We start from the raw sequence: 16,860 nt of genomic DNA, 5'->3' as shown, positions 1-16,860 counted from the left end.
TTTGGTTTAAAAAAAAAAGAAAAGAAAAAATAATGTGACGAGCAGGGGTTATGAAACCACATGTGAAACCAGTAATCCTCCATTTTGAAAGTAAAGTAAGTAAAAAGTAAAGTAAAATTTTATTTGTATAGCACCTTTCAAGATAAAAATCACAAAAATCAGAAGCTAAAACATAGAACAAAATGAACCAAAAGCAAGTTTAAAAACACGAGTTTTTAGCTGTTTTTTAAAAGAGACCACTGAGTCCACAGATCTGAAGCTCAAAGGGAGCGAGTTCCAGAGTCTGGGGGCCACAGTTACCTTTCATTTTCAGCCTCGTATGATGGACAACCAGCAAGCCCTGATCACATGACCTCAGGGACCTGTTGGGGAACACAGTATAACTAAGCTATATAGTGCCGCAGAGTTCACCATTACGGGGAAATCATTCACAGGAGATCTGAGTCATAAACTCTTTTGTGATTACTTTTTTGTTAAAGCTTTTAGCCATTTGAAAATTCCTAGATGGTGGTTGTTATGATAAAAACTATTATAATATAATAATATTCAAAGACTTGAATATTTCTAATGGTCTTTTGGACCACTTAGACATCAACGTTAGTTTTCTGAAATTAACCAAGTCCCCCTCCCCAGTAATTTGGTGGTAGCTTGATCCCCAGCTCCTGTATCTAAGTAAGAGTAATATAACACTATATAAATTAGTCCATCAACCATGTGCTAAAGTAGGGGAGAGTGGCGCACTAACTAACCTTGCAACCTTACCTCATAGTGTAGTTAGATTGGTTACATGAGTTAGACAATAAAACATAGTTAGGTGGCATGATGTGTTGCACACATCGCTAAACAGCAAGAAGTGTATAGGTTCTAACCTGTCTGAAGACCTGCTTGTCAAGTTAACTGGTGATTGTAAAGTGTCTGGTGTTTATCTGTCTCCCTGTCTTAGTCTGTTTGAAAACATTAATAAATAAAAAAAAAACCAACACCCACAAACAGTGTGCCCCTATGAGAAAGTGGAGCCAACGGTGAGACGATCTCAATGCATGAAAAATGTGAAATTCGTTGAATTCCACAGGAATAAACTGGCACCAGATAAATGTTGAATAGCTGCGTCAGTGCCATGTTAGGGGTAAGAGGTTAATTCCTCGATCTGCGCAGTATTGTGCGTTTTGTTTTTATTTTTCCTGTTATATTTAATACTTTTAAGACTTTCTTTTATCATCTCGTTATCTGTTAAGAAACTCCCTCAGCAGCATTGTTAATGCCTGCTCCAAAGTCATGACGGTGGAGCAGAAAGAAGGTGTTACAAAATAGCAGAAACATTAACCATCCTGACCATGTTTTGTTATTTATGTTCAGGAAGGTTGCGCTCAGGTCGCTGTTACGTTTTACCCCAGTGTAGAACAAATAGATACTTCATTGCCTAAGACTAGGGTTATTTAGATTAACTTGTTTCGATTGTTCATTTTTGTTCACATATCTACTTATTTTTATGTATTTTGCTGTTTATTGCTATTTATTTGTTGACCTCATTAGAGATGGGAATCTGTTCTCGATTCCCAAGAGTTCAATTCCTTGGAATTGTTAGTCAGTGTATGCATTCCATTTGTACTGGCGCAACAATCAGTAGATTTCAGTTCGTCTGGCGGAAGAGGAAAATGGAGGCGCAGTCTTCTGTCTACAGCAGGGATATGGACATTTTATTTATATTTTATTGCTCAAAAGGACAGCAGCACTATGGTAAAGTGCAAATTGCATCCAGGACAGAACTGCATTAGGCTGCTAACACAACTTTGGCTCTTTGAATGCAGACCCCAGCTCAGCAGACCTTCAACAGACCTTCAAATCAGTGAAGAGCAGTCAGCCTGAAGCCTCCGTTTCTACCGGTTCATATTTTTAAGTAGGATCACTCTGGCGATCGCTTTAAGGTCTCTTTGTGCTGGTTTGCATCTTTGCTTTGTGCTGTTGGCTTTGTGTTCATACCTAAATACTAAGAAAAAGATCCTCATGTGTCCTCATTAGAATAAGGAATGCTTTACAGACTATAGCCTAAAGGTTTTTATAGATAAATGGTAATTATGAGTGCACTTCAGGTCATTTTACGAGGAAACGCAAAAGTAATGAAATGATACATGTTATACATAGTATAACATTACATTTGTTTGGGAGTAATTAAATAACGTACTGGGTGGATAAGCTACAAATTAATTGCTCTTTTTTGAGATCAATAACTTTATTTTACCGGTAATCTGAATCAATATGTCACAAAATGAATCTTTTTGCATCTTTTTAAAGTCTTTTTTGCATCCACAACTATTGCCTTTCAGCGGCCTTCATATAGGATGCAGGTATAAGGCAATTGCTCATTGGCTTAATTTTTCCAACCTAGAAGTTCTAGGCATGTTTTACATTCACCATTGCACAAAATAATTAGTGACATAAATAAATAAATTTGTACTATTAAAAGTTGGACAGTTAAAAAAATTATACCTCCAACTGGCAAGCTGAGTAATGCTAGCTAGCCAGTTAGTACAATAGTTATCACTCTGCACTCTGTCAGTACATTCAGCAAAGACAGATGGAAATTAAACTTGAAGATAACATAAAATAACTGGTGACCAAAAGAGGAGCTGTGTCTGCTGTTTGGAAGTTTATCAGTAAAAAAACCAAAACAGTGTTTTTTGCTTCATTCCTGCTTCTTCTGCTTTTGTGCTGGATTTTGACTGCAGCCAGCGGCTTTGGCAGCTCCTCACAAACAAGATAATACGCTACTCAACGGTAACAGGTGTTTCCCCCCAATGACAGAATAATTTGTGCCACAAAGTTTGGAAAAAACACATCCAAATGTGTTTCAGAGCCGCATCACGCAGCTCCACTATAGAAGCATTAACACTAACGAGCCATATGTTGACTTTAAAAACAGTGGCAACAAGTGAAAAGCATAACGGGCAGCCTGTTAACGAACAGCCTCCTTATGTCAGATGTGTGATCATTTGTATGGTTGTGTAATTTTGTGTACTTTTTTTTTTATGTTGATAATTTTTTTTAAATATATTCTCAGGAGAAGGAGCTACTAGAGCTCCCTATGTAAAGACCTTCTTATCCAAGAATAGTAGTAGTAGTAACAATACAGATATACTGTAAAACCACCAGAATCTTTTTTTTGATGCAAGCTTTTGGCCTTACCGTCCAGAGCTAGATTAAATGACTAAAAACAAAGAACAAATGACAATGATTTTATCAGCTCATTTGGGGCTGTAAAAAATGACATCTTTGAGAAATCATTTGACTTGCTAAGAAATACTGAAATGAAATGGCAAAGAAATAAAAAGAAAAAAGAAAAGTTTAGCTGAGATGAGTTTAGCAGAAAAGACTGCAAACTCAGCAGAGAGCTGCAGTCGAGTGAATATTTCTAAGAGGTGAGCTTGAGGTGAGCTGTGGCTCTGCAATGAATCTGGATGAACTGCATTATGGCATTTTTAAGTGCTTAAAAAGAAGGCAGATGGACTTTTTGGTTTATAAAGAAGCTTCTCATCCAAGAATACTCTGCAGGTCTAGAACAAATGAGTCATCCCCCAGGCATTTAACCACTATTGGGGGGCTGTCCCCTTAGAGCTGGTCTAAGGGGACCTAATGATATTGATTAATCATCAAAGCTGTGGGTCAAATCACCTGACAGGTGGGATCTCAAGACTGCATTGTTGGTGGCTGACAGGTGGTGTCATAAGTCACCACCACTGTTCACTAGGAAGGATACAAAGAAAAATAGGTTACCGTTCATGGACTGGGCTGTGCTTACTGAGATGGATCGAAGTCTCTGAAGTTTATCGGGAGTCCAAACACAGATCAGTACCTGTTCTTTGACTCCCACCACCCTCTAGAATACCAACATGGGGAAACCAGGACCCTACAAAACCAGGGAGAGAAAGTTCACTCTATATGAATTAAAGTATGTTGTGGAAATGGACAGCTGGAGAGCCGCTGGCCAAGTAGTCATTCCTGTTATACTTATTTGAAGTACACCACTTGGGTGAAAAAAAACAAAAACACACACACGTGGGAACGCACATGTCCGCACAGACCCTCGTGCTAAATGTCTCATGATAAAATTTACATCACTGATGTGAAATCCCTATAATCCCTGCTTAAGGCGGAAAGAAAAAGGACTTAAGAATATATAAAATGTGGTTACGCTAACTGGGCCTTCATTAAATTGGTGAAGATGTGCAGGAAAGAACCTCAGTTCCAAAGTTCAGAGCAACAGGATGACTGATGGAACAACATTGTCTCAAATGTGGCTGGTTTGTCAGAGAAATTCAGGTTTTTCTTAAAGCGTAACATCCCAGTGCACTTCAGACCCTCAGACAAAAACTCATGCATCTCAACACGCAAAATCAAGCTGAACAACTTGGTGTACACTGTGCAGCGAGGAGTGCTCGAGCCTTTACTTAGGGGCATCCACATCAACTGGCCAAAATGCAACAGTACACTTGCACCTAAAGGAGAAGGGACACCCTTTGAAGATACTGGTGTTCATTTTGTTTTGAAAGTAAAGGAGGACATCAACGTCCACGAAAGACCGTAGTTGAACAGAAATAATGGCTTACAACGCCACCTATCAGCCGCCTACAATGGAGCGTTGAGACCCCAACCCCCCATTGCTTCATGCCTCATTCACACCTTGCGTCAGGTAGTCTCACATGATGGAGGGAAAAGGCAACGTCCTACAGAGGTTTCACATCTTGGCCCGTCTTTCATTTCATTGGCTTCTTCTTCTTTTTTTTCTTTTTTTTTTTATAAATTCTCATGCAACCATTCAGATAATTGATAAGAAGTCAACAACCCTCAGCACCCACCTCCAAGGGGACATCGCCCACTAGGGTTTAAATACCTGTGGCTCTACGTCAGTTAGAAGTGAAAAAACATTTTGGATGAGAGGCGAAACTTCTTGACAAATGTAAAGAAATCAGTCTTTTCAAGGACACAACTGGATTTCTGGATGACTGAGAACCTCCACAGACATATTGCATTATTGCGTACTGCTTACTCTCTTAAGTAATGCTCCTCAGATCGGTTTTCCTGAATTAAATTATAAGAAATAGTTTTTAACAATAAGAATGAAAACAATGAGTCACTGTTTAAAGAGCCTTTGCCAAATCATGATGTCACCTTCTAACTTTCCGAGACTGGTCCAAAAACTCTTCCATAACCATTTGTTGTACCTCAGTTTTTGTATTAGGTTGTGATGGGGACATCTGTTTGTTTCTGCATCATTATAATGGTCTTTTGTCATCTTGTGTGTATGGATGATACATCTTCAAGCAAGGCAGGTGTTCCTCGTGGCACCCCTCACCTCTTAAGGTAACGTGTTATCAACAGAGCAGTGCTATCGGGGGGGAAAAAATCCCTCTGCACTCACCTAGTACAATTCAGTCCTCCAATCTATTTGGCAAGGGCCTCGAAAAACAATCATTCTGGCCATGCACCACTGCTTCCCATTATCAGTCTCATTTACCCACATTTGTCTCTTACATTTTCCTTTCCTCCTCCTCCGTCTTGCTTCCATCTTGTCTCCCTTTAATTGTCTTTGTCTTTCTTTGTCCCTGCCATTGTTGAGCTCTTGCTTTGTTCTGCTTCTTCTCACCTCTTCCTTGTTCTGCTCGCCTTACTTCCTCTTCCTCTATTTTATTTGCTGATTCCTTTCTTCAATTTCTGTTTACTCCTGTCCTCTCCACTCTGTGGTGGAAACTCGGAGCGGTTCCCTCCAGTGCTACCCAATCTTCATTAACAGACTCCTTCATTTCATCTGCTGCTAACCCATTCAACACCACTTGTTTAATCTCTGTTTACCCCCCACCCTTCCCAAACCTAAAACATACACACCCTCACATAATCTATAATTGAATCCTTCACACACACTAGAGTCCCAGCATGGCTAAGATGCCAATTTGAACAGCAGCACACGGTTGCACAGCCTCCCTCTCTTGTTCTGACTCCCATGTCCTCTCCATAGATGGCTATAACAGGAATTTCATTCTTTTTCTCAGTATCCATTTAATTAGCTGGACTCGTATCACACGGTGTAACGTTTGTCTTCACAAAGGGAGTGCAATAGGGGGAGGGGGAGAGGCACCAGTTGAACACAATTTTATACATACATTTACAGCAAAAGGCTACATGCTAGCCTTGGCCCTGACCAAAGGAGAATGTTTTCTGAGGAGAGTACAGCAGCTTATACAGTAACTACTGCCATTCTTTTCTGCTACATAGCTCGTTTTCATTCAGAAACAAAGAAACGTAGACTCAGTGTGGAGCCATTTACAAGATTAGTGTTGTGGTGGTTCTGCCTTTGGCAGTGTGTGCTAGTTTGGTTTTTTTTAACATTTGCATAAATTAGTAACTAAAAGCCTAATATAACAGAATACAGTTCAACAGCTGTATTTAGAAGTCCCTTATCAGCAAATATTTGATTTGCAAAATACTTTGATATGTAAAATATTGAGAGTTATCAGTAACGGCTGCTTCATTATGGCAAAAGAAATCGACCTGCAGCTGTGTGGCAGTATCCTTCTTGTGCTCTGCAGCCTCAGCAAGTCTGGCATGTTAGCATATGCTGCAGGTTCTGGTTGGAGCTGCCCTCCAGCTCTTTGTGGAGCTCCAGGGCAGAAGAAAAGGTATCAATGCCAACTGGAGTCCAAGATGCTAGAGAAGGGAGAAGATGAAAGGACTGGAGCTAACTGAACTTTCAAAATAACTCCAGATGAACAGAATCCAGTTTTGGGGATTTCTTTACCTGGATGATTTGAGCATACTTTGTCATGTTATCTTAGAAAGGACTCGAATAACTACACAACTGTGACACTGTTAAATGCTTATGCTAGCTCACTACACAAAGAAAAGAGCAGCTTTACTGTGACAGCACAACAACCCACTTACTTCCATAAAGTTCATCTTTAGTTCTTCCAGAATTGTTTTGATAGATGATTAATCTTTGAAGTGGAGTATGAGTATAAAAACAAGTGATCATTTTAATCCCCTACTTTTTTTACTGGCTTGTGTGTCACGCTGATTTAAAAAAAAAAAAATTAGGAAGTGTCGCTCTTTGCTGTTTAAAGTGCTTTTTATACAAAGTCTCTCTCTTGACTTGACTTAAATTATAGACCCAATGAGCTTGCCAAAAACAGTGTAATTGGGCCGTGGTTATTACTGGGGTTGTGGGTTAAAAAAAAAAAAAAAAAAAAAAAAAAAGATAAATGGGCTTGTGGTGGGATTAAATCAATGATCAGGGCATGTAATATTAAATCTGTCTCATCTCCCATAGTGCAGAAGATCTCATCTTAATTTGTTCTGTCATGCCAAGCCAAACTGCGCCGCAAGGCTTTAAAATATTGTCACTTTTCCCACAAACAAAGCTAAGATCTATCTTCTAATGGATGAGATTCATAATCAGATACAGCAGCCTGCCCCATCTGCCAAGTAAAGAACTGCTTGAGGACTGTTAATTTTTTGCATTTGGGTTGATTGGCTGACCAATGGGCTGGGTAGCTTGAGGAGGTGAGACCACCTTGGTCTGGCAGTTATTGATTTCCCCATTTTCAGCTTATCTTAAGCGTCGCTGGCTACGATAAAGCTTCTTAACATCGCACACTGCTGTTCTCCCTGGTAGTCTCTCTGAGATTGATCATTTTAAAGGTCGCTGTTGAATGCATTTCTGTTGTGAAGATGCAGTGTGTGTGTGTGTGCACTTTTTTTTTTAATGTTAATGTGTACACTTACTTTCTGTGTCATCCCGTGGCTCGGAAGAAGAGCTTGTTTACAAGATGTTGCCTCTGGTCTACCCTGAACCAGCCTTATCTCTCTGACGGCAGCTGGCTGTTCCATATCGGCTATGATCATTGCACTGTGATTATTAAACTTCTTTTAAGGATTAAAAATGATGTATTTTTAGCACTTTCAGCCATACTAAGTTTACTAAGCTTTTTTTTTTTTTTTTTTTTTTTTTTTTTTTAAACATGAGCTTCTAATTTAATTGCGTTTCAGCAGCAAATAAAGTAAACCAGCAGGGCATAGGGCTGTCTGCACTCCATGCCCATATATCATATATTTCTGGTGTATTCTGAATAGTGCACAGTGTCATCGTCACAGAAATTGTTCAGCCTTGGTTGCTTTACTTTCTGCTGTCTCTGAAAAACAGACTATAAGTATACATATCCTTTTTGAAATTGAATTATATATGGTCAAACTGCTGTGAGGCTTGAATTGTTTTCTGCTCTCTGCCCTCTTAGGTCAAATCGGTGAAGACGGGCTCGGTATTCTGGACCATTGGCTGTTGTCTGTCCTATTTCTACATGGTAAGAATTTTTTGCATACAAACACAGTGGGTAACTTTAACAGCAACAAGTAGGGTTCTGTCTAATTTAAACCTGCAAAACCGGTCACTTAACTGATTGATGCTAACCCTCTTTAGTCTGTTTTTTCATTTTATAGTGAATAAAATGCATAATGCATTGTCTCAAAGTCATTGGAACAGGCGTACTTCCTGTCTTCTAACGACCATACAGTGTAGTCGATAATAAAAGTAATTGGAGCCTAGTGTAATTAAGATTATCAGTTCTGGTTCCAGGCTTCTTAATAGCGACTCTTGACAAACAATTTCTTTTTCTTATCTTGCTATTTATTACTATTGGATTTTTTTGCATGACTGCCATAAAATCACCCATCATTCAAATTTTTGTGCTTCATTCCTTTAAAAATGTAAACTAACATGTATGCAGCAGCAAATTTGTTAGGTACACGTGTTCCACTGCCTGTTAAATATCTAATTACTCAATCACATGACGGCAACTCTGTGTATTTAGGCATGTAGACATGGGCAGGATGACCTGCTGAAGTTCAAACTGATGCAGTTTGAACTTGGAGATGAAAATTTAAGTGACTTTGAAACAAGTAGTCTGAGTATTTAAGGAACTGCTGATCTGCTGGGATTTTCCCCCACACAACCATTTCTAGGGTTTACAGAGAATGGCCTGAAAAAGAGCAAATATCCAGTGAGCGGCAAGACATTTACTCTGGGCGAAAATGCCTTGTTGATACCAGAGGTCAGAGGGGAATGACCAGACTGCTTCAAGCTGATAGGATAGCAACAGTAACTCACATAGCCATTCGTTACAACCAAGTATACAATTGTTTAAATACCTGAATATTGTTGCTGGCCACGTTCATTCGTTCATGACCACAGTGTACATCATCTGATAGCTGCTTTCAACAAGATAACGTCACAAAGCTCGAATCATCTCCAACAGGTTTCTTGAACATGCTCAAATTGCCTCCACAGTCACTAGATCTCTATCCAGTAGAAGACCTTAGGGATGATGTGGTGCAATCGTAGATTTGCATCACTGATGTGATTTGCAGACAAATCTGCAGAAACTGTGTAATGCTTTCATGTCAGTGGAGACCAGAGGCTGAGGAATGTTTCCAGCAACTTGTTGAACCTGTGCTACAAAGAATTAAGGCAGCTGTGAAGGCAAAAGGGAGTCCAACTGCGTACCTGAAAGGTGTACCTAGTATTTCACAAGTCTATATTATATATGAAGCAACTTCCTAATAGAACATTTCACAATAGTTGAGCTAGAATGCGCTGGTACCGGTGGATTCTGAGGAGAGACAAAACCATTATGTTCTCATGCTGTAGGAAGTGCTTCATCCTGGCGGCCAGACTTTCTCCCTGCTGTGGAATAATTTTCTTACACTGCAGCTGACGTCTGTAAAGTGCTACCTGCAGCTCTTGTCTGCGATTTCTAAGATCCTTGAATACTATATTTAAATACCTGCTGAATTGAACTGTTCAAAACACAGAAGATCCTTTGCCTTTGGTTCATAGAACTAGCCTTTCTTTCTTGGCATACTCCACTGTGTGTGCGTGCGTGTGTTCGTTCTAATTCAGAACTGGGCCATAATTTTAAAAAAGAGAGGAGCAGAGATGGTAGCATTGGAGTGGCTGTCCACTCAATCTAGCAGTCACATGGTGTTGCATGGAAACTTGGAGGGACGGTTTATCCGGTGTTTTCTGCCTTATTTATGAATCTGGGCACAAGCTCATCCAGGGAGTTGATGACAGGGATTAGATAAAAAAAGACAGTCCAAGCACAGTGTGTCAGGGACAGATTGTTTGCATTGTTTTTGTTGGTGTGTGTGTCACGGTCACGATTGCCTGTGAAATCTCGGGCTTCTGGCTCATTCCAGACTAAATCTCTGTGGCCATCAGTGGGAGAGATGTCAAATGAAACAGATTACCAAAATCCAGCTTCATCGATCAGACTCTGTCCAGTGGGTGTGTGGACAGATAGGACTACAGAGAAGAGTAGTGGAAGCGTGAATAGAAGAGAGAATGGAGACAAAGGGATGGAGAGATAAGGAGGGGGCAAAAAGATGGTGGCAAATACAGAACGATAAGACAGCACAAGGAGAAAACATTGCGATGTTCTAGATGGAAGGGAACACTGTGTCTCCATGCTTCTTTCTCCTTATTACTACTTCCTCTCCTTCACACCTGCTCTCTCTCTCTCTCTCCGCAATGTTTCTCTGTACTGTCTGCAGCTAACCTCCCCCTGCAGATGACACTAGGTTTGTACATCTCCAACAGCACCAAGCTCCTAACAGCACCCGCTTTCTCATTTTGATATTGCACACAAAGAACTACAAACACTGGCTAACCCGCCTTTATTTATTTATCTTTAACCCACTATATCATGTGATGCTGTCAGTTTAATCAGGAAATAGCCAAGACTATGTTTTCCCCTGGGGCTTAATTGAATGTGTCATTTTCAAGGCATATATGGAGACAGAGGGTGAAATCCCCTGCCTAAATGTTGGTATAATCAGAAGAGAGGGGGCAGAGAAGGATGAGATTAAGAAGAGGATCTGAGCAGTTGGAAAGACTGATGGACGGGAGCCACAGGAACCTTTCTGGCAGCTGTGCAAAATCCTCCTTTCAACCCTCCAGCGGTGAGGCTGAAGTAAAGGAGGGAAAAGCTGTAGAGAGCAAAAACAGATGCATGCATCAGCTGCACTGTCTGCTTGTTAAATCCAGAAGCACTGGCTTATTCTTACTTTTAAACTCTCCTATAGTAAAGAAGCCTGTAATTTCAGGGCATGTCTGCAGCTCCTTCACTTAATCAGATATTTATTTCTTGTCCTGAATGCTAGGGCTGTACCTGAGTTTTGGATTATGTCAGTTCACTGCATTGTCAGTACATTTAGCGACTTTATAGTCCTCTTGCATTATTTTATTCTTCTATTTGAAAGTGATGAGCTGTTACACTGATCCATCATCTCCAAATGACAGAAAATTGAAAGATTACATTACTGTGCAAAGGTGTATAGCTGTCCCTCCTCTTTATATTTTGCTTCCAGTCAGCCAGACTTGCTTGGCATTTTTAGGTTAGTCTTGAGTGAAAGTTCTCTAGGTTTTCTGAAGGTTTTGAAGTTTTCCTTTGGACACTAGCTGCTTTTTCATTCATACCTGATCATTTTCAGATGAGCACATGTGTATTTCTTTGGTTTGTGTTTAAGTCAAAACACTGACTAAAATCATTCAAGCATCAAAAACACAAGAAGCCATTCTCAATGAAGGAAAACTGGGAGAAAAAGCTGATGTATACCAAATTATCAATATAATTAGATTAGATATCTTGTAGACATGAATTACAGTAGGTTGACTCATCATATGTGAATCAGTCTCTCCCACTGGCATTGCATACGTTCTTTCCCTTCATGCGGGAAGTGAGAACTGAACTCCCTGGTGTGTTTCTCTCTGTCGTTCACCAGTACGAACTTGGAGCGCTGTGGAGTGAGTATGCTAGCGTGTCTTGTGTGTGTGTGTGTGTGTGTGTGTGTGTGTGTGTGTGTGTGTGTGTGTGTGTGTGTGTGTGTGTGTGGGCCCCACAGTATGCATTATGGAGGGGGAACAATACTATCTTAGCGAGTGTCCCCACCTAACCACTGGGGCTGGTAATTGTTAGCAAAGTCACTGAGAGACAGTAGGACGATGGGATCATGCAGAATATTGCCCGACCCTACTTTAAATATCGTTGATTACCTCCAAAGGGCCAAAAAATGGTATTCAGTGCAGTCCTATAGAACAAAAGTGTCTTTAGGTGTGTTTAAAAGATTGTACCTGTTCAGTCATTGCCTTATTGGTTGGTCTGCCACTATCCCAACAACTTATTTTGTCTCTCTCACACACACACACACACACACACACACACACACACACACACACACACACACACAAATTAAAACATTTATTTCCTCCTCCTTTTTATTTGCGTCTAAATAATCAGTGGTTCCTAGTGAGGGCATGTACCCTGCAAACACTTGTGTACAGATGGATGTCCACACATCGTGCGCACACCCATTCAGAGTAAAGCCCTTCTCTGTGTTGCGTGCTGTGTTCTCTATAGCCTCTTCAGAGTGGCCCTGTGGTCATCAGATAAGCCAGCTATGAAATGCAGAGAGCGATAACGGCTAAAAGACTTGGCTCCAAACATTTTCTGATTCCTGCCCTCTGCTGTTACCCTGTGGCTCGGGCACTGGGCTGTCGTTTAGAGCTATAATTTCAAATGGAGCTTGTTCCTGCTCTTTCACACAGGATTGTCTTTTATCATGGACATTAGACAAATCCATGGTGCAAAGAGACTTAATTGCAATTCGTCACCTGCCATTATCAGTTTAAAAATGATTTTTTTCTGCTGTTTTGTGATGTATTTAAAGCTATTTAGTGAATTTTACCTTTAAACATGGAAGCATAGTCACTGTTATTGTGCTTATTGTACCATTTAGCTCAAAGCATGATTATCCTCAAGTGTAGTCTCAGAGAGAAGTCTTGATTAAAAATATATTGAGCTTGGTGCTAATTTCTCAGGATATCAAGCATGGAAATCTATTTCTGGCTCCATGTTGCAATATGCCCTGCGTTACAGCTCATTTGGTACAGAAATTCTTAAAACTTTCATTTCCTACAGCTGTAAGACAAAAATGTGCTCATTTTGTCGTGGTTGACACATTTGCCTTACAAGTGAAAGATCCACAGATCGATTCTGGGACGGGAGACACCCACCCTCAGGGGCCGTCACAAGCTAGTGTACTCCCAGTCTGGAAAAATGTATCAGGAAGGGTATCCAGCGTAAAATCTTTGACGAATGAAGCATGTGGATCCATCCACTGTGGCAACCCCGAGGGAAACACAGGAAGCTGCTGAAAGTATCCGTACAAATGATAGCGACCTCACTTTTTTGTGTTAATAACAATTAGGCCATTGGAATTTCTCCAGACTTCAGCGTCCACGCTTGTGGCCTGATTCTCTTATACCCAAAGCAGAAAAGCAAGTTTTTTTTAAAGAAGTGTTGTTGTAACTTTGAATCGTTAATGCATTTAAATAATGTTCTAGTCAGAGGGATCAATATTTTAAACAGCCTGTTTTCATAAAGTTTAACCTGAAGGAAGGAGGTGGTATATATGATTTATTTTATTTTTTTTAATTAACACGAGCGACATATGGACTTATTTTATTACCCTTTTCTTTAAAAAGGGGCACATTCAAGAGAGAGCAGTCCTAATGAGCTGTTTAGAGCTACATTTTATTATAGCTGTAGCTGCTTAATACTTCAGGGAGATCGGTTAGTCTTGGTTCTATATTGTGTGGGAATATTGATTATTAAACACTCCTCCACATTATTCAAACTCCCACTCTGCATTATCTGTTTTCCTGACTCTGTCATGCTTATACAATTTGCTGCAGATGTTGTTGCTATTGGTTCGAGCTAGCTGCTAGTGCTTCCTGGATGGTAATGTCATTGGCTTGATGGGCAGGGATGTAAACATCTGCCCAGCTGCTCAAAATAGACTTTGTAGCATCATCGTGGCAAAATGGAGTGCCGGACATAACTGACACACACGTACATAACGTTGTGTTTGGCAAACACAGCAGACATGTTGCATTTGGTCGAGTCAAGTGCAGCAGCTAGCCTCTGTCACTGTGCTCCTAGTGTGATGTTTACAATTAGTTCCCAGCCAGTCAGCAGCAGGGACTCGATTAGCCATCCTTGTGTCAACAGTGAAAACGATACTTAAATTGAAGTCATCTCTTGCATCCACATAAGTCACGGTCCGCCTGCTACTAATTGACTGTCAACATCTGAGTGAACAGATGCGAATGACTGCCAAAAGATAATTGCACTTGCGAGGAACTTATTTAGAAATTTTCCTTTGGCTCTGTTTATTCATTGCGGGATATTATTGTTTATCAATTAGACATGACGCGTGCTTATTTTTCCTGTGATTGTGAAAGTGTAATGAATGATCTTTTCAGCACATTTAGCAGGTACAATGGGGATCTCTCTCTCTCAAAAGCTGTTGTGAATGAGGGATCAAACAATTTGCATATGTTATTCTGATTCCTCCCTCTCTGCTGTCTCGGCCTCTTTCGAGGTTTCACATTCTGGCACGAACATGCTTTCACTTTTCCTCCGTCGCTCGCTCGCTCTCCCATGCTTTCACTGTGTACTTTCACTTTTTCTCCATCCTGTTCTGTCTAATGCTCTCATCATTTCCATTTGCCCTTTGCAAGTACAGGCAATTGAAAACTTGTCAGTGATGGGTTTTTTCTTTTTTCTTTTCTTCTCTTCCCCACTTTTGGGGCCATAGTTTTATGGCCCCCACATCCACAATTGTGAAACCCAGCAGACCTCAGAAACTGTATAATTTTAGTAGCGCTTTTAAAGTTATTGGTGCATCTAACATGTAAAGTATTACTGCCAGCCTTTTATTGAACCTATATATGTCTGTTTTTCTTTTTACAGCAGTGTGCCTGCATTTAATAGTGAAGCAGCAGTAAAGAAGATTTTACATCCGTTGAATTAGTCTGTTCAGGTTTTGGTTGGTCAGAGGATCCAAGGCAGTAATAGTCATTGCCTCGAGCTCAGAGAAGCTGCAGTGGCATTTTTTACGGTTTTGGTTGACATTATATAGAGTGAGCCATTAGCTGATTGTTAATTGATGATAAAAGTAAATGCTTTTTGCAACAGTTGTTTATGACTACTTCTGTTTGAAGCTAGTGAGGAAATGTGAGGTTAAGTGGTTTGAACAGTTTGAATTAACAAAACAGATTGAATGTTGCCAGATGTTTAACATTCATTTGGGGGTTCCAACACTGTTGCAGAGGAAAATGTAGCCTACATGAGCCATTTTAATGCTTCTAGTTCTATGACTGCACAGAGTTTTGCCTTTCTATTAGAGATAGGATTTTACACTAGACAGCTGGTTGCATTGTTCTTTCTGTTTTTCCTGTTTCTACACAAGCACCGAATCTCACAGCAACACACAGGCTGTATTGGTGTGACACCCGGCAGTTGTTAGTATTCTTCAGATTTTGCTGTTTAGTGATGGTTGCCAAGCAGCTTGTAGACACATGACTGTCACCTTCTGGTGCCAGTGTCATATGTCATGTCATATGAAATCCAAGCACTCGTAAAAATGTGTTTTCCTTTCTTTTTTTTTCTCCCCCCCTTCAATTTCTTTAATGACTTAATGAGCATTCGAGTCTTAAACATACCTACATTACTGTTTCTTTACAGACTTTATGCAAAGACAGACTTTTTGGTCCAGTTAAAGAAAGAAGAGGGAAAAAAAGATATAATTTAGAGCGTGGTTACCTTTTGATTGGCATGTTATGAGAATAGTGTCCTCACTTTCACAGTTAAACACACCCGCTCGCTGGTGATCAGCTTTAAGCGCCAAACAGTGACAATCAAAATGCCAAACATGAGACCACAAAGCAATACATGACAAAATCATTGGTACCTCCGTGTTTTACATGGGCACCACCCACCCACCACCCACTCACAAAAAACTGAGTAATGATGAATGTCCGTTTACTGACATGTCTGTGTATTTGTGTTCTAGGTGTCGGCGTGGGGAGGTTACGTGTTTATTATCAACCTGATCCCGCTGCATGTGTTTGTGCTGCTCCTGATGCAACGCTACAGTCGGAGAGTCTATATCGGTAAGATGGTCACACACGCCAAACACGAGCACAGAGCGTGCAAGCACTCACGCAAGACGACAACTTTCACCATGCGGCTTGATATTTAAAACTCGCCCACATAGCCGACTCTGTATTGGCGACTCGCTCGTGTTTTTAGATCCTCTCTCATTAGAATATGAATGTGGGCACTATACAGGAAAACCACCGCTCATGCACACATGCATCTCACAACATGGCTGCCCGAGCATTTGACCCTGAAACAAGCTCAAATGCCCAGTCACGCCTGTGCTCGTCTCTCACAACGGCAAGCATTCCATCGTCAGCAGTGCAGACATCTATACACCCACGCACCACTTAGCAGTAAATGTATCCACCTGCTACCTGATCCTCTTTATTTTTTATTTATTTTTCTATTCTTTGCATATACCGGAGGTAGAGAACCGGTGAAGTGGGTAGGCTTGTTATCCCACAGATAACATCCGAGTTTCACGAATGCATGTGGCGGCTCCAGCACGTTATCCGTTGTCTCGGAGAACCCTCCACCGTCCTCACATCCGTCCTCAGCTCGGGATGAATTCATAGCAGACGCCACTATTGTGGTCAAGATAAATGATACCATGTCAAGTATCATCTCTGCATGATTATATGTTGTACTCACTGTAACTGGTAAGCACAGTCTTTGAGAGCACTGAAAATAAATTATGGGCTCTTCACAGTAAGAGGGCTTTGACCTACCTTTGCTCCTACAACAATTAAACTCTGCTTGGTGAAGCAGGGCTGTTAGAGGAGGTGGAAAATTTTCTACAGTCTTCGCTGTT

The 16,860-nt window shown here is 40.6% G+C and overlaps 1 protein-coding gene across 1 annotated transcript in view; it reads left to right on the top strand.

The window, feature by feature from the left end:
* LOC135932885 (dolichyl-diphosphooligosaccharide--protein glycosyltransferase subunit STT3B) overlaps positions 1–16,860 on the top strand; it is a 93,377-nt gene that overhangs the window by 54,614 nt on the left and 21,903 nt on the right. The window contains exons 4-5 of the mRNA XM_065470599.1: positions 8,283–8,348; positions 15,961–16,060. Of these exons, the coding sequence (XP_065326671.1) occupies positions 8,283–8,348; positions 15,961–16,060 (166 nt within the window). The remainder of the gene's footprint in view (positions 1–8,282; positions 8,349–15,960; positions 16,061–16,860) is intronic.

The sequence above is a fragment of the Pelmatolapia mariae genome, linkage group LG22 (assembly GCF_036321145.2).
Source record: "Pelmatolapia mariae isolate MD_Pm_ZW linkage group LG22, Pm_UMD_F_2, whole genome shotgun sequence".
NCBI classification, from domain to species: Eukaryota; Metazoa; Chordata; class Actinopteri; order Cichliformes; family Cichlidae; genus Pelmatolapia; species Pelmatolapia mariae.
The sequence above is the reverse complement of the archived record's forward strand: the minus strand, read 5'-3'. Positions and strand labels throughout refer to the sequence as shown.